Source organism: Perissodus microlepis, chromosome 13 (genome assembly GCF_051167445.1).
Source record: "Perissodus microlepis isolate ML-2025 ecotype Zambia chromosome 13, ASM5116744v1, whole genome shotgun sequence".
In the NCBI taxonomy this organism is placed as follows: domain Eukaryota; kingdom Metazoa; phylum Chordata; class Actinopteri; order Cichliformes; family Cichlidae; genus Perissodus; species Perissodus microlepis.
In genome coordinates, this window is record NC_140473.1 from 13,191,221 (window position 1) to 13,210,163 (window position 18,943).

The window sequence follows — 18,943 nt, forward strand, 5'->3', positions numbered from 1 at the left end:
ACTGAGAGAAGGCTTACCTGGCTGGGAGAAAAAAAGGACACATGACTATACTTTGTTACAGCTGAAAGTCTGGATGTCAGGATTTTTTTAAAGACAGAAGCAATTTCCCTCTCCTTTGCCCAATAAACTGGAACTATTGGTGCTTTGTTCTGGCAATTGTTGCTTAGGTGCTTTGATTTTCAGCAACATGATAGCTTTAATCTCAGACTGCTTTTCTGATACCAGCAGACATAATGGCCCTGTTTGGGCAGTGTTCACTTAGTAGGTCTTTGCTTCATGTTACAGGCTTTTGTTGTCTTTAAACCTGGCAAGGTGACTGACTCCTTAAATAGCCTCTGATTGTTCGCTGCAGGATTTCTACTTATTTATCTATGTTTCTTAAAATCTGACTGCCAATGATGTAATGCTTTCAGTTTTTTTAAACATATTTTTTGTAGTAATGTAAATAATATTAACAGTTTTTTTCTCTCTCTCTCTCTCTTTTTTTTTAAATTTGAAATCGGAGGAACTGAAGTCAAGCTTTGTCAGAGTTATAGAGAAGCTAGATTTTTATAACTAAGACACTATGTCAAACTTATTTTTTGGAACTACATAGAAGATGTGCACTAAAAATTTCAAAACACGTTTTAAGTGGCAACGAGAGACTGTTACAGTGGTGATCAAAGATGATGGCTTCTGAATTCTGCAACAAGTAAAGCAAGGTTACTTCTCCAAAAAGAGTGAACCACAACACACAAAAGTTTGGAAATTAATGTCGATAAATAGACCAAAGCAAGACCAACTCTGCCAAACATTTCTCATCTGATGGATATAAGAATGAAGTTTTAAAAACCTTTATGTAGACACAGTTATGAAGAGTTGAGTAAGCTAACGGGAGCTTTTTATTTTCTTTTTTCTAAAAACAAAAGTGAGACATATGATGGCCAAAGGAATTCACATTAAAAAGATAAAGTGCAAGTATGAATCCTAGAGGAAATACATATAACATCAGAAAATATCTTTGGGTCTGGATACTTTAGACTTAGTTTGGGATTTTTTTGTTTAGATTGGTCTTGATTTTGCTAAAATAATTTTAAAGTGGAAACAATAAAATAAAATGTACATAGAACACTCAGTCCAACTCAAGCCTAAGGTGGATGTTACTGTGGTAACAATTGGTGACATTTGCTTAAACTCTTTCTGCCTTGGTTGCCTTCTGGGGGTAACCATTGTTTCTTTTTTCTGAATTGAGTAGTTTCTGTCCTATTTCAGGTTTTTATTTGCTGTGTTGTCTCTTTACCTAAAAAAAATACAAGTGATCTCTGCCAATCACCCGGTTGGGAAACGTAGGTCTCTTTATTACTCAAAATGTACATTAAAAATAGACTATCAGAGAGAGCAGAGTGGCGCTTGTTAATCTCTGTGTGGCAGCTGTTTTTCTCAAAACGACAAAACTGAGAAGCTTTTATGAAAAAGTGTAAATAGCTTCATTTTGAATAATCAGGTGTTAATCATTTGAGCTATATGCTTACCGCTGACTTGTAAGAATTCTTTTGTAGTAACAGTAGTTTCAGTGATTATTATCCATTGCCATAATAAATTCCTTCTCAGCTATGTTATCCAAGTCAGTTTCATAGTCACATGTGTAAACATAGGCCATAATTACTGGCTCGCGCCAATGTATGTCTGTATCTGGCTGAGTAGCTGCATGGGTCATCATTTAAGGACACTTAGAAACTGCTGACCTGACTGAACCTGTAGCTCAGCAGTTTACTGTGAAAGTAAGGAGAATACAGTAGGCCAGTTGCATACAGTTTAACAGTTGTGGTTTATGCCGAGGTAAGAAAATAGATGTTTTTCCAGAAACTATTAATGCGTAAGTTTAATAATTTTTACATGTTGTTTTTGTACTGTTTTTAATTAAATACAAGGTTTACTTTATTTTTAAATGATTTGATTAATATCTCAAGTTTTTGGAAACTTCATTTTTTGGAAACCTTATTATTATTCATGTACTTTCCTTCATTGAAAAGAGCAGTTTAATGTGCTGTTAATATGAATCTCTGTGAATCTTTGTCTCTGTGATGAGGACAAAGATAGCCTAGAAAGAACCACATTAATTTTATCTGTCTTAAAAGTTATTATTTTTTATTCTTACAGAGCGTTTGTTCCACTCGCCGCCCCACCCGGTCAGAATTCTACTCAGTGGGAGAAAGTACAATACCTTTTTGAGGAACTTGGGAGTAGTCGTAAGTACCCATTCTTTAGAAAAACGCCTACACTTATGTCTAATTTATGTCTTGTTTTATAGCAGTTGTTCCCGTGACTTATCATATTTATTCTCTTTATCACTTGAAAGTGAAACTACTTCATTCAATCCACCTCATCCTGTAGGATTTCCTTATTTCTACTGTCATCCTATTATCAAGTTATTATAATGTCAGTTTTACATATAGCCTGATCACTGATCACAGTACTGTCCAGTACAGCTTTTCTGTCTATGTAACACAGGGTTTTGGACTACCATTATAACCATGACTAAACACTTTAATACAATGCATAACCCTCTCCACTTTGGAGAGGGAGGATATGAGCTGGTAGTCATGTCTTGGATGGCTAGAAAATTATGTGGAAGTTTTGAAAGTCTCAAATTAGTTTTTAAAATGTGGTTAACTTAAAGTGCACCATTGAAAGTTAAGTGGAACTAGAACATGTCAAAGATGAGATGTCAAATATGGACTGAAATTGTTAATATGCCCTCTCCACATTTAGCTCACTGGAACCATCAGAAAAAAAACCCTCACCCATGTAATGTAAAATTGTAACAACTTGTACCACAAACCCTCTAGAACTGCCAGGCTCTGTCAAGCAGCAACAGCAATAGTGGTACAGAATCCACTAATGAACAAGAACAAACACAACAATATCTGTCACATCTAAATACTTTATTTATTGTAGGAGAACAAAATTATGGAAAAGTTGTGGAGCCGGTTGAACCGACCATTGCCTACATTTTAAAAGTTAATTCACAGTTGCCCACAAAAGATAAGAAGCACATTTTAATGAATGAATTGTTGTAGTAAGTAGAACAGTGACTGTTTATCATCTCATTAACATCACATCCCTGCTGCTCTGCACAGTCAGCAAACCGTCCGGGACTCTGTTCTGCTCCACCCTGGCTCAATATCCCATCTGCAACTTATTTAGCACTACAATGATTATTCTTCTTTTATCTAACTATAGTGACCTATATAGTTATTGGTTAATAACAAATGTGTTGCTTGGCAGCCAGACTGGTTGAGTGTACAGCATTTGCGTTAATTTCTTTTAGGTAAAAATGATGTCCTCAGTGGCTATAGCTATAAATGGTTGTCATTTTTCTTTTTATTCCACACAACTGTAAATTCACCATAAATAAACCCGTTTTAGGAAAAAGTCAAGAAATATGAGTTAAGTTACAAAACGACCCCCTTAGCTCTCCTAGTGTAAATATATATTTTAGCTTTCATTTGTGATTTACAGACAGGCTGTCTAGTAATCACTCTTAAATCAGTCTTTGTATTTGTCATAGAAAGTGCCAAGATCGACAGCAGAAGTCAAGCTTTGAAAACAGATTGCAATACTGCCCTAAATACTCAATAACTTTATGTAGCAAGCTTTTCCAGTCACTCTCTACCTGAACAGTCATATAAAATGTGATAAGAAATTATTTTATAAAGAAAATAGCTTGTGTTGATGCCTAACAACACTGTAAAAACTCCCTATTTGGGCATTATCACTTGTTGAATGGAACAAAGGCTGAGAATATGCTCATGCTAAACACTGGCAAATGTGGACTCCTAATAGTTCTTTTGGCCTCTTGCCATCTGGGGATCAAGGAGGAAGTTGAACCATCTGCCTCTCTGCATAATAGTGGACCCCTACATGCTCTCTATAACCTTCCTCCTTTGGCACAGGGGGAAATTGCTCTGCTGCTGAGGAAATGTGAGGATGATCCCTTTTGTAATTCCCCATCTCTTCTCTTTCCAGATGGGAGGTTAATTGTGTAAAGAAAAGGCACTTTTACCACATAACCCTCCTGACTGCTTTGCAACAACTGTGCATTAAAGTCACTACCTCTTCAATAGTTCCAGCATTACATTTGTTACAGTGCTCAAGTGATGCCTTAATGTTCTCCAGATCACTAGCTCTCGTGTTGGTATTCAAGACCATACAGTGCCGTCGTGTATTTTTGGCCATGTCTCAAGGGGGAGAGTGCAGTGGGCAGTAGTCCAGTTTTAACTACTATGAGTACTTGAACAATATTCCTGACACTTAACTTATCTTGACTTTTTCCTTTCTTCAGCATTAAGAAAAGAAATTATAAACTTAAGTGCTGCCCCTGGAAGTAGATGCTGTAAAGCATCACTTGAAGATCCTTAATTTCACTCAAATCCTTTGGGTTAAGCATTTGTTTATCCATGACAAAAATGTGATGTACTTGTGGTTAACTCTTTTAAAAACTCTTTAAAGGTGTACTGATGCTGATTTTTTTTTTCCCTTTGAATAGATGACTAGTTGCTAGTTGCTTTTAATTACTCAGTCGCTCGACAGAAGTAGGGTGCTAGGGCTAAAGGAGTTCCTTAATAAACACCTTTCTTTATAAGTCTTATGCATGAACACAGGCCTGTAGGGCTATATATATGTGGGGTTGAGATAAGACCTGCCTCATTCCGTTTCTCTTGGAGTCGAAGCTGTCCAGACGTGGAAGCACCAGTGATAAAAGACAATATTCCCTATGTTTAAGCCCCAGAAAATCTGCTCAAGAAACCAAGAATACTGGCAGCAAACATGTATCCTTTGCTTTGTGTGGAGTTCATGAACAGAATGTTCTCTATGCAGAACATGATGCTATTGTCTATTTTACCAAGCTCACCACTAAACAAAGGCAGCAAATTCGCGATGAAACACTCGGGAGTAGAAAACACGTATTCACATGTTAATGTTAAGCCCAGCTGTCAGACTTCAAAGTTTTCCTTTTGCATACAATACAATAGGGAGCAGGTATATAATTTATCTCTATTTTCCACTTCTTTGTCCTGCTGCTTGTTAGATGCCTATAAAGGAAAGTGATAAATGATATAAACAGCACAACATACATGCCCTGAATACTGACTTAAAATTCCCATTCAAATTCCACTGTCAAGGAGAAAGGCAAGCAGAGCCACCTATGCCCGTGTTGACAGGTGGGCTGGGCATTATGAGGCTGCTGCTGAGAAAATGCGGGATATCTACAGAGGGACAAATGTGTAGCTTTTTACTTGGAGCACTATGACAGGTGGGATCCTGACAGGGGAGTGTGGCAATCAGTCTCTTCATCAATCCCTGTCTTCTAACTCTAACTCTGACAGCTGGTGTGATACCTACTGTTGCCCTTGCCTTATGGGTGGTCCTCTTTCTGGCTCAATCAAAGGTGACACACATCAGCTCAACCACACATCAGAATTGAGACCTGCAGCTGTTAAAACATTGGCTATGATCAATGTATTAAATGGCAGTGATGACAAAAATGTTGAATAGGTGTATCTCTGGAAAAAGAAATTCTGTTCATTAAAATAACATACTAAATCCTGAATACTAACAAGCATTATCCCCATTCAATGATATAACATTTATTGTTGATCTGTGGGTATGGGGTGCTTACAAAAAATGAATGAGTAGTACAAGCAGCAGATACTAATATGATTTTTAAGCTTTAGCCCTTCGGGCTCGCACCAAAACCACCAAATCTTGCAGTTCTGTGAAAAGTTATTCTCCTTTCTTTTTCCTTTTTTTTGTTTTTTGCATATTTGTCCCACTTGTATTATTTTTTATTATCAAACAGATTTTAATGTTTGACCAAGATAACTAAAATAAATGTTAAAAAAAAAAAAGTGATTTTATTTATTAAGGGGGAAAAAAAGCTGTCCAAACCTGCCTGCCCCTTTCTAACAAATATTTTCTTTTCATAAACTAGAAACTGGTTTTGCCACCCAGCAATAACTGCAATCAAGCATTTGCAATAAGTACCAATTAGTTTTTCACATCACTGTGGAGGAATTTTGGCCCACATTTCTTTACAGAATTATGTTAATTCAGGAGTGTTTTCAACCATGACGGCCTGTTCAAGGTCATGCTAGTGTGTATCAATCTGATTTCACTTCAGTCTTTGACTAGGCCACTCAAAAACCTTTTTGTTTTTGTTGTTGTATTCAGAGGTGGATTTGCAGGTGTGTTTTGAATCATTGTGTTGATGTATAATCCAAGTGCTTTTGGCACAAACTGATGACCTGACATTCTCTTTCGGGATTCTCTTGTAGAGAGCCTAATTCATGGTTACGCTCGATGTAACGGGATGCAAACCTTTCTAAAGGTTTAGCTTTCGTCTCATCAGTGCACAAAATATTCTCCCGAAAGTCTTGGGAGATATTTTTAACATGTGTGAGATGACGTTTTCGCTTGGGAACTCTTCCATGGATGTCTTTTTTGTCTTAGTCTCTTTCTTATCTTTGAATCACGAACTCTGACCTTAACTGAAGTAAGTTAAACCTTTAGTTCTTAAGGTGTTGTTCTGGGTTCTTTTGTGACCTCCTGGATGAGTCATTGATGCGTTCTTGAAGTAATTTTGGTAGGCCGACCATTCCTGGGAAAATTCACCACTGAGTTTTCTCAATTTGTGAATAATAGCTCTTTCTGTGATTCACTGGTGTCCCAAAGCCTTCAAGAAGGTTTCCAGGCTGCTATATATCACTGACTTTGTTTTTCATGTGTTACTGAGTTTCTTTACATCATTGCAAGATGTGTTGCTTTTCTTTAACTTTCTTTTATAGTTCTTTTAGCCCACTTAAGTTTATCAGACAGGTTCTGTTTCAGGTCTAGCAGTAAACAGTCCTGTGTGTGGCTAGTGAAAGTGAGCTCAGCTTTCCACAAATGTAGTTAAAAACAGGGGTGATTACTTTGCATAGCTTTTTTTTTGCTTAATAAAATCATAATTTTAACAAAAAACAAGAAATAAGTAAGGGGGAAAAATACTTCTTCACAGTACTGTATTTGTTTGTCATTAATTTGCTGTACTTACTACTATCTTTCCACCGTTTGTAATGTATACTTTCAAGTAAAACCATACATTACCTAGAAAAATTTATTTAGAGTTGCACTTTCTATGAAAGGTCAATGGACTTTATTTTCACAGTGGAGGGCCTCGAATCTAGTCCCAATATTAGTTTTCACTGTCTTCCAATCACTGTGGATACTTTAAAGACCTCCCTGTAGACAACTGGAGCAAATATTAACAGTTTCTGGTATTTAATACATTCAATGCAATAGGATTTGAACAATTTTAACATCTCAACTAATAGCAGGACTCAACGAACAGCTGCCTGAAAAACATAAAAAGAGCAGAAATTGTGATCTTGAGTTTGTACATGTTGTGAGTCCATCGATGTGTCCTTCAGAGGTCAATGGCACATCTCTAATTCCTTACCGGATTTTCCTTCTACAGATGGTCTTCCTGCCCTGTCTTTCTCCATCAGCTCCTTGACCTTGATTGGCATGTTGGCAGTGATCACTTACACGGTGAGTTGACAAGTGGTCAGTGTTATTTCATGTGTTCATTGGAGCAACATTCAGTTCATCTGCTTGGTAATTAAGCAGTTATACAATGGGATGACTTCCAAAACTTACCAGCTCTGCAGCTTAATACAGTTTGTGGTTATTAAGACACAACAGACTGACTTATAAAATGATTTGACGTATGAAATGGGACTAAATTGTTATCTTTGTTTTGTCAAACATACCAAGTTTGATTTACCTAGTGGTTATAATTTATTTTTCTTTTTAGCTTTTAAAGTCTTTCAAGTGCACTGCAGGTTTTTTGTACAAATGGTTTCTCATAGTATTGGTTGACCTGGTGATGGAGTTGCCTTTTACTATTAGTAATGTCTTGTGATCTTAAAGATAAAGCATTTAGTTGCTGAAATTGTTTAGGCTGCTGTCTTTTATCTAATAACCTGAGACTTTTGATGTATGGATCCTCCTCCCAGCCTTATCAGCCACTTATCTCTCTCTCTCTCTCTCTCGCTCTCTGTATATTTGGTTATATATTGATTGTGTTTTTTGCTGGGTCAGAAAAAAAAGAACTTATGAAAAGTTGTCTATTTTTCATAGCTTTCATTGTTTAACTAATCTGTGAATAATACCTGGAGGTTGTGGTTGACATGAGTTAGTGTCTGTTGGGGAAAAAATACAAGAGCGCTATTAGGATCAGCCCAGACATTGAGAATAACACTGACAACCAACTTCAATCTATCGAGTTTCTGTTGAGCTCAAAGAATCCTATCTGACAGATGAACAACAATTGAATGTGGAACTCTTAATGAATAATACACAACCAAGTCAAATAAGTTGTCGAGGCAGTTGCCCTTTAACACAAAAAAAATCTGTGTCATCTGGGAATTTATCCACTGTTCTCTCACCTTTGTGTAACCGTTCTCCAAAGGGTGCATAATTACCGAGTACATTTTGAGGATGGAACTGTGCTCAGATATGTTCTGGCCCATGCTGCTATGGACCAAATGCCCCGAGGAAATCAAAACACCCGGCGTGTCTTTGTTTTTGATGTTCCTTGTTTTGATAAAGTCAATCAAAGAACTCAGGCTTTTAGGCGACAGCAACAGCAGCCTGTACCTCTTTTATTGTCACAGCCTCAAAGCAGAAACTCTTTTTTTGTGTGTCTGACTTTGAATAATGTCCTTTTATCTGCTGTATCTCCTCTCTTCTCTAACTACAAGTGTGAAAACTGTTGTAGGTGGCAACCTACCGGTATTTGCAAAGAACTGTCTAATTTATCATCTTATGCTACTAAGCCCGATTAACTTAATGGAAGCCAAGTGACAGGTTCCATAAGCAGTGGAAATGTTGTCCATGACTCCTTTTGCTAATTTATCACTACCCTTTGTGCAGAACTCGCCATGTACTCTTAATGCACACAGCTCTGTGATGTAAACACTATACAGCTCTGCAACCTGGTGCACTTAAATTTCGTTCACATTGACGTAAGGCTGCACGCTTTCTTTCTGTGTGCATAGTTCACTTATTAGAAGTAACTTAAACAAAACTCAAGCAATGTTATTTACCGTTCTATAGACAGAAACAGTTAATGGCTGCTAATGACTATTTTATTGTTGGGGTGTTCTGATAATGTATGGTCCTGTCAGTACTGTAAATCAAATAGAGCTCAGCTTTAGAGAGATTATACACTGAGTTTAAATTCAGTAAATTTATTTATTTTTCTAATATGTTTTGCAAACATAGTGTTTTGCACTTGATAGCAACTTCAACTATTTTAATCTGTTTTAGAGGGCAATAAATAAGAAAATATTTAATGAAAAGAATTTAAGTACACAAAAAAGAACTTTTTCTTATCCCTAATTACTCTGTAATCTCCCACTCTGCTTCACTCAACCCAATGATATTACAAGGGATCAGCAAAATCTCAAAGCTCATGCATCATGTGAGATCCTTTGGCATCGTTTACTTCCTTTAAAAGCTTAGCTAGCATATTGACTTATGACTGTCATGGCTCTGTCTGCTGTTGAGATGCCATTGTCTTGCTCTTAAAGTGAAAGCCATAAAAATACTGATACTGAATTAAATTTGGTTAATGTCTGGTAGTGTAATCCCAGACCCTGAAATTGACCTGGGCATAAGGTTCTTCCAGAGAATTGGAGTGATATCTGTTTTTCTAGAATTCTGTAACACCCCGAGGCTTTTTTTAAATTTGAATTAAATTTTTATATTTTGTATTTCATTTTGAAGTTCAAAGTTTGTGACATTGGATTTTGAATACAACAAGACGTGTTTTAGTGTGATAAGCACTTACAAACTGAAATTCTAAACAAGGAGAAGTACATGACATGAACAGAAGGACAGTATGTCCCTGAATGAAATTACTATTTTATAAACTTCATGTAATAAGTATATCTATTTAATAGGATGAAATCACAGACGGTATTACCAGCAGACTGTATATAATGCACACATGTAGTTACAGAGGTTTTGGATTCCTCAGTTTAAAACATCACTGATTCCATATTAGTGTTAATAAGCTGCAGGTTTCCATGACATGAGAAGGTCAGATGCTGAATTATCAGCTATCAGTACAAAATATCAGGTCTGCATAATTTCTTACATTTTTTATTATTATTTAACCAGTTAGTAGCGAGCACTAACTCTTTTCTTCACTTTAACCACAAGTTATTCCTCATTTGTCTTGGAAGCCAACAGTGCACTGGTACATTATTTTCTAAGTGAAAAATGGTATAGTTTTTATATGATACTAGTAGGCAAAAATAGTTCCATTTTAAGCTTTTTTTCACTGTCAAGTTAAAAGAATAAATATATTCTGTTTATTAGTTCAGATTATGATAATAAGATAAACAGTTATCAATAAAAAACTGTATACTCCTACTTGCATTGCCCAACCCCAGATCCAATCTGGTTAAAAATCAGCGTAGAGACACAAACTCCAACGTTTCCAAATATTTAAAGGATTGTAGTTAATTACAAATTAGCTCAGTGGTTCTGCCAGGCTCTTCTTCATAATCTGAATCTGAATTTATTTATTTTTTGGCAAAAGAAAGGTTAGGTTCAATATAATCTTTTTTAAAATAGTGCAAGTTCAAAAAAAGTCACAAAGTGCTTTTATAAAAATTAATAAATTAATAAACGCCGCAAATTTGTCCAGTAAAATTACGCAGTTGGCATGAATGGCTGCATAAACACTAATTTAGTCTGAAAAAAAAAAGTAAACAAATGAAATATTCACATGGGTTTTACGTGTCTGGTTTGAAAAGTCCTTAAGAGTGAGCACTTGGCAACTGTAGGAAGGAAGAACTCCCTTTTAACAGGAAAAGACCTCTGGCAGAAGCAGTTTAGGGCTGAGGATGAGACAGTGTAGTGAACCACTGCCTAACATTGCAATAATCATTATTTTAAAGATAGTTGCTCTCTTCCCTGTTCACTTTAGGGTACAAGTCTGTTTTTAATCCTGTATTAGTTCCCAGTGCAGAACAATTTGTTATTATTATTATTATTATTATTATTATTATTATTATTCTATCCAGAGAATTTTATGCTTTGTTATTTCTTAACTGATAGCATTGAGAACTTGTGGTGGACCTCAGATCCATCCAGTGGAAACACAAACAAAGAGGCTTGTGTAGGAGACCTGTGCCCAACTACTTCTCCCTCTTCCCACTCAGCAGTCATGTGACTGAATGATTTCAGCTAGTGACTTCACCCTCAGCCAACACACACTTATTGAGTTGCATACACATTCCCAGCTCCCCTGCTGAGCTATTTCTGGTTATTATTGACCACGGTGGGTTTTAAAATAACTTTAATGAGCATGCATTACGATGAGTGAGCTAAAAATGTACACTCCAGCAGAGGGAAACCTATTTTGTCTTTCTTTTAGTTTCTTTTCTATTTCTCTCATATAGTTGCACATTTCAGGGGCGGGAAATGTTTCTCTTGGGATCTGGGACAGGTTTTCCTTTTATGAGTGTGTTTGATATTCGGGACATGCTCTGGCCTTAAGAGCTCCATGATTCATTGCAAGAGGCGACATTCGCCCGTAGCAGAGATCCTCAGCAGAGACTAATAATAGTGTAGCCTGACTTAGTATCCCATGCGGCTCTCTTAATGCTACCTAACACTCAAAAACTAGTAAAAGTTGTTTTAGAAAAATATAGACTGTGACATTTCCCCACATGAAAAATGGAAGAAGGAGGGCAGCATCTTTTGCACAGAATGGCCCTTTGTTTTACTATGAACCTGTAAAATGGCACACTTCCAAGTTGATAAAAGTGAGACAGCATTGTGAAAGCATTGGCCTGTTGCTTTTACTTTTCTTTGTATTGATTGGTCTGTTTCCTGGTATTAAAGATGTCCCTCGTTTTTGATTAAAGTCCAGATGTCCCTTCAGGTGATTTAAGACCTCTGAAAGATGAAAGCACCCTCTGAATTTAGCACAGGTTTTCTCTTATTGTCTATCTTTGTGGGAAACTGTGCAGTGTTTATATATTGTATCTAACTTTTACAAAGAAATAAAATTAAATGACATCTGTTGATTTAAATTCAGGTGAAAATTGATTGCATCTTGATTTTCCTACCTCAGATCTAGATGCGTCTATTGAAAATTATAATTAGAACAAGTTCTTCATATCCTAGAGAGAGGGTAGTGCTGTCACATGGGGGCACTGTTAAGCTGTAAATGCATCAGAGTGATATAAGGCAGTGATATCCTCACAAAATGGTTGCAGCAAATTCTCCAATAAGCCTCAGCACAATTATAGGTTCCACCATTTTAATCTTTTTTCCTGAACCAAAAAATGACATGGCCTGGGAGGCCAGGAACTATATGATTTGCTCTGTGTGTGTTTGCTTACCCTCATTTGACTGTTGTCATGTCCCACATTGTGATGGGTTTGCCGTCAGGCAGGAGCCTGTGTGGGTGGATGCACGTGCCATATGTGCTCACTCTGACAATGATGTCTGATTATAATGGTAGTTTTGCACTGTCTTCCAGGCATATGGTATGTCTGTTATGCCTTTGAATCTGATAAAAGGCACCCGCAGTGTTAAGTATGAACGCCTGGAGAACACTGAGGACATTGATGATGTTGAGCATCAGATTGAAAAGCTAAAATCCAAGGTGAGTCCCATCAGAAGACACAAAGAGTTATTTAAGCTTAAAAGATTTACTTTAGTAAACATATGAAATCAAATGCTGTTTTTATTTGTTTTTTCTTTAATATCATTCTGGATTTTTCTATCTCATATGTGCCCCTTTGTCTTTGAATTCTGTTATGTGTGGGTAACATTGCTTTAGTCAACCACCTTCCCAGCTGGAGGCCACATATACTGAAAGTGTAGACATCTATTAGTTGCTCATGGCAACATGAAGTTTAAACAATAGTCCAGATCATTCCTTATTTGTCCCTTGCATAAATGCACCTGTTAAAAACCAGGTATGGGCAGCATTAAAGGTTATTTTCACAGTAGCAAGGAGGTTAATGCAAAACACGCACAGTTTGCTTTAATATTGTGAGAGCAGTAGTTTAAATATGATTCTTGTAAATGTATATCACTGTATGTATATGCTTTGAGAATGTTTAGAAAACAGCATTTATATAATACTCCCACTATTTTTAGTCTACATACTCATTCACTTGACTGTAAATATTTATTAAAATCATATTTTTGCAGATAAAATGATATCTACATTTTTCAATGTTCCCATTAAAACTTCCAGCAGTGTGGTTTCAAAAGTACGCATAATATCGATCATTGATGCATTTGGGATATCTTTTGGTCGTCTTGTCAGTGCCAAGATGGACGTCCTCTGTCCTCGAGGGATAGAAACAACCTGCAGGAGCTGGAGGGCAAACTACAGGTCCTCAGGCGCAGGGGGAGACACCTGGAAATTGCAGAGAGGAACTGCTGCACTAAAGTGGGCAGTGCTCTCAGACCTTTCAAGGTGAGTGTCCATTATGGAATTGGCTCTCATTCACAAAAGTAAATTATGTTCTCCAAAGTATTCTGTACAAAGGGAAATTATGCTGATGTGTGTGTATTGAATGCAAGCATACAGACAGGGTTATTTAACATAGATAGTGCTGTATTCATTCAGTGCTTCTTTTAATTGATATTTGAGATTAAGAATAGGTGAAGCTGCAAAAACCCGCTCTAGTTTGTATAATACATTTAAAACATCATTTTTGTGTTTGTATTTTTATAGCCACCTTCAACTACTTCTTCCTAAACAATTTCTTTGTGCTCAATTTCCAATCTGAACTGCTCTAGATTTACTTTGAGTTCTACTTTACACAACCGCATAGTTACATGATTCCCACAGGAAATCTATTCACCTAATTTACTCTGAAGTCTCTCAGGGAGTCTCATATTTCTCAGGCAGGATCTCATGGTACCCAAGGGATAGACCAAAGCAACCAAGAAACTTGTCTTTTTATTGTTTTTCATATTTTTTTTCTTCCTTTTTTTGGCTACCAGTGGACATGTTGGTCCCAACATTACTGGCCCAGTATTAAACATCCAGACACAATGTACTGATGAGCATAATGTAGAGACTCAAAGTGCATCAAAGTTCTGATCAATTACATACATTTCATTTGAGCAGTTTTTCATGGTATTGAATAGAAGTGCTTTATAATAATTTTTTGAAGTTAAATAAAAAGCACATTGGCTTTTCATGCAGTCACTTGGGGGGCAAAAAAAAAATCAAGAATTCAGCCAGAATCCCGCGTGGCTAGGTTTTCTTACCAATCCTTAATAATATATCCTTGTTCCAAACCACTCATTTATTGTGTGTGCTTTTTTTTATCAGCAATTGGCAGAAACAGCTATTGAAAATGGCATAAATACACTTCACTGGACTTTGAGACAATGCAGTGGCTCTCACAATGAAAATGGCTTTGCATAACAGACTTATGACTGTTATTATTCTTGTTAAACATAATGGTGGAGGGTCTGAATAAAAGGTATAATATAAAGTTACAATACTGCAAATCCTCAAGCAGCAGAAGTATTTACTCCTAATAGTTTTATTGAACTGCAGCTGAAATACAGTGACAAGAATGTTTATAACATTACTGAAAAAGATCAAAAGACTTTGATAACAGATTTTCGTTGTCGTATATTTCCTTCTCGATTATTCCCATGTTATAGAAAACATTTTTTCTTCTTTTAACTGATATAAAAGACTTATGTGGCTGGCTGCAGTGCTATTGTAATAACTCACTGAAAGAATATCCACTTCTGTTCATATTTCAACCTATGCAGCCAGCACGTGCACACAAATGTACTTTGTGCCTATATGAATGGCTTACATGCTTATTGTGCTCTTATTACTCGGCATTGCCACATGCCTTATCAGTGGTAATGCCCAGTTACAGTCCTGCAGACCCCTCACTTTTAATGCCTTTTCCATGTGTTAAGGATAAAATAAATTCCAGCATCATTCCCTTCTTTCACATTTTACTTTTCCTACTGCTGTTCATTTTTCAGTACTTAACTGCACTGCAGGCTCAAACAAATATTTTAAACCAGTGTCTGTAACAGTTTGTCTTTAACCAGGGGGGTTGCTGCTAATGATAGTCCCCAGACTCAAATTTAAACAGTAATGAGTTGGGAGATTTATTTACTGTATACTGGGAGACTGGTGTAGAGTGATAAGCCAAATGATTGCGATTTCAGCCTCACTGTTCCTCAGACACATGCTGTCCTTTTAATACCAACACCGACAGTGAGCGAAAATGACTTACTAAGCATGTTAAACACTGACAGTTAAAATCAGTGCGTGAAGACGTGGAACTCACAATAGTTACTCTCTTTTGATCGCGCAAGAAATGTAACAAGCAATTTTATTTTTTTTTTAGGTAAGAAACTTGCACCATAATAGGGTGAAAAATTGTGCCACCTATTTATAGAGCTTTTATTAAAAAAGTGTATATATATGGCAGGTGCCTTATTTAATGTTTTAATAACTTTACTATCATTTAATACATGTAAACTCATTTTTTAGATATTTCTTTGGTTACTGTATTTTTAAATTAAACTAAATTATTATGTTTTTCTTCTCCGTCTTGCCTGCTTCTCTCCTAAGTCTGTCATCAGTATCTTAATTAATATTTTGCTGCAAGGGGTTTATCTCAGATAATTTGGTATAATTTGGTCTAACTATTGATATGAAGATCAACATTAGATTCACTTTTTTTCCCCTCCCACTACGTTCATCTGATCAGCCAGCTTTTTCCTCCCTGATTGCAGCCTCCTAACTCTGCTTCAGCTGTGCCATTGCTTCCCCCTGTCACCCTGAGCGACAGTGCCAAACTGTGGCTGGCTATGCCATATGGTCTCTGTTTGACAAAAGACATGGTAGAAAGGTTATATTTGCTGACTAAGTAGCTGTCTTTAAAAATACACATTTTTTTAAAATGCAGCTTTTAATGCAGTTCACAAACAAGGGCACACTGTGATTACACGTCTCCTATAGTTGTCATTTATAAAAATGTATCCTGGTATTTTGTTGCAGTTATTTATTTTTGTTTCTCTGTTTTGATTGATTGATTTATTTGCAGATATTACTAGGCATATTCTTTATCCTGGTTGCGTTGCTGTTCACCATTGCCCTCTTCATTTCAAAGTAAGTTATGATTTGTCCTGTAACACAAAATACAGTTTGCAGTGTGTGTCTTGTAAGACAGGCAATGTACCAGAATAAACAGTGCAATTGCTTCATTTAACCTTATATATTAAAGTTTAATACTGGAGATTTCTTCTTTTTCTTTCTCTCTATTTTTTTCCTCCTCAGTCTGGATAAAGCTCTCCACTCGGCTGGCATCAGCTCTGGGTTCATAATCTTTGGCACCAACCTAACCAATCCTCTGAATGAACTTCTTTTAGCCTTGCAACCTGTGAGTATCCTCTCATCTCTCACGTTGGAATAGTGATTATACTCAATTAAGATATGCTTAAATCCATATTTTTTTGTTTCTGTCATCATTAACCTCAATGAAGCATTATTTAAAAGCTTTATCACTGGTCTCTCTTAAATGAACTTGAAATGTTGTTTAAAACTTGGGGAGTATGTGCTTCAGTGTGCTGAACTTTAAACATATTAAACAGATTTTTGGGTCAGTGCTAATTTGTAATGAAATAAATTAGCATACACAATACACATCGTCAGTGATAGGTCATTGAGTTTCCAGGTTTTTCAGCATCATACACCTTCACTCAGGAAACCCAGCAAGGGTTGTTCAGACCCTGGCTTGTTTCCCAGCAGCATTGGCGAAAGGATCACTCCTCCTCATTGAAAGCCATCTGGAGGCCCTCTCTGCAGCTTCCAGAGTGGACATGATGGCTTTCTTTTTTTGCAGCACCGGTGATTGAAAAAGCTGCACCTTAATCAGCTCACACCACACCATACAGCCTCTCCTCCTGCACTGATCTACCAGTTCCTGGTACTTGGACCATTTATGTTTATTTGCCTCTTCATTAAAGTTTAGCTGTAAAAGAAGCAGCTGCTTTGACGAGGCTAATGACAGGACCACACACAAAAGCTTGGCAAAACATGACTGCTAAATTGGTTTAAATACCTAAACTTGCCAGTCTGAACACTTCATGTTGCAAAGCATAACAGTTGTTGATGTTCAGATTTTTTCCTGGTGTGTGAATGTGCTGCAGACTAACCAGGATAGATATGGTTAGCATTTATTGGAGCTGACCAGATACTGTGGGATTACCCATTTTTACTGGTTGCTCCTTGAAAGATCATCCTAAGTGTTTGTTTCTGGATGCAATAATTATTGTTGTGCATTTAAGATTTATACGGTAGCTGACTTGTTTTTGATGTCACAGGTTTTTCCACTGGATTATATCCTGATCACAGTCATCACAGTGTACTTCGTACTCACATCCATGGCCGGCATTCGTAACATGGGCATTTGGTTCTTCTGGATAAGGGTAAGAAAATGCCTTATTTATGTATTAAAATTTTTGCAAATGCCCAGTTAACTACATGATAATGTGTTCTTTTTTTCTTTTCTTTTTTTTTTTTTTTACAGCTGTACAAAATAAGACCTAAGAAAACTCGCCCCCAGGCTCTCCTCTTCCTCTGTATGATTCTTCTTTTGATCGTTCTGCACACCAGCTACATGATCTATAGTCTAGCCCCACAATATGTCATGTATGGCAGCCAGAAATACCTTGTACAGGTAAGGAAAAATTCATGTCCATTCCTGTGTGTTTCTTTGTTTTCACTCTCCCTGATGAGAGCTTCTAACGATGGCAGTGTCAGTTAGTCAGTGTGTTCAAACCTCTTTGGTTCAGTTTGGTGTAGGCAGCAGCATGGTCTCTACAGGCTGGCAGCGGGGCTTTTAGACTCTTGTTCGTTTTCAGTTCCGTCTTTCTATATTAGACTATGTGGCTTTGCTGTTTGACAGTCTACCCTTCATGTGATCTAATGTAGCTCTGCTCTTTCTCGCTGTGTGGGTGTACGCAGGTGGCTTAGATGCACCCTTGCGTCTACACTTTATCAGAAAAAAAATCTTTTAAACAACATAATTTAAATGAACCGGTGTGTTGTTTTACTGAAACATCCTCTTGTTAAATCAAACAGAAGAGCCTTTTTAAATTCAAGTCCATTTGACTCACAGCATAAACATGGTTTACACACATCAAGTGGATTCTTTTCTTTTAAATTTTGATATCACATTATATCAAAGATGCATACAGTTTAGAGTAAATATAGAATAGGACTGGTTGAATTCTTCTGTGATCAATATCATGATGAGCTCCCACATTTGTTTCTGTTAGGTTCCTCGTTTAGATATGATTAAATTGCTTAAAAAGTGGACAGAGCTTAGCAAATGCATGCGCTGAGGCTGAGAAGTATCAAGTTAAGAAGCAGTAAAGGGTTAGTTGCCTCTAGACTTTTCCTCATCTGGGCTGTTAGACCAGGAGGAGGAACTGGAGCAAAATTAATTAACACTTGCTGCTTTCTTTTTTTTTCCTTTTGGTTTTTAAATCAAAACACTACATTTCTAATATTACCTTCCTTGCGCACCACATGGTCACGTGCAGTTTTATATAATGGGTGGAGTTAGATAATCACCCCAAATCGCATTTGATTGGATGGATTTTTGCAAATGTCCCCAAGTGCAGGATTAGGGACCAAAAAATATTTTATTTTTGTGTCTAAAATTGACATAAATTAAACATAGAATATACAAATTTAATTTTTGTTTTGAGAATTAAGGGTAGGAATTCTTTTATTCATTATTAGTTAGATATTTAGTCGATTTCTTCAATTAATTACAGAGCTGTGTTGGTTATTAAATGCATTGTCACCGTACTGTCATTGTTA

At 36.7% G+C, this 18,943-nt stretch overlaps 1 protein-coding gene across 1 annotated transcript in view; it reads left to right on the forward strand.

Annotated features, from left to right (window-relative positions):
• The window catches only part of lmbrd1 (LMBR1 domain containing 1), a 47,442-nt gene that overhangs the window by 16,113 nt on the left and 12,386 nt on the right, over positions 1 to 18,943 (forward strand). The window contains exons 6-13 of the mRNA XM_084947647.1: positions 2,140 to 2,228; positions 7,499 to 7,572; positions 12,587 to 12,712; positions 13,385 to 13,537; positions 16,158 to 16,222; positions 16,391 to 16,493; positions 17,437 to 17,541; positions 17,643 to 17,792. Coding sequence (XP_084803773.1) covers positions 2,140 to 2,228; positions 7,499 to 7,572; positions 12,587 to 12,712; positions 13,385 to 13,537; positions 16,158 to 16,222; positions 16,391 to 16,493; positions 17,437 to 17,541; positions 17,643 to 17,792 — 865 coding nt within the window. The remainder of the gene's footprint in view (positions 1 to 2,139; positions 2,229 to 7,498; positions 7,573 to 12,586; positions 12,713 to 13,384; positions 13,538 to 16,157; positions 16,223 to 16,390; positions 16,494 to 17,436; positions 17,542 to 17,642; positions 17,793 to 18,943) is intronic.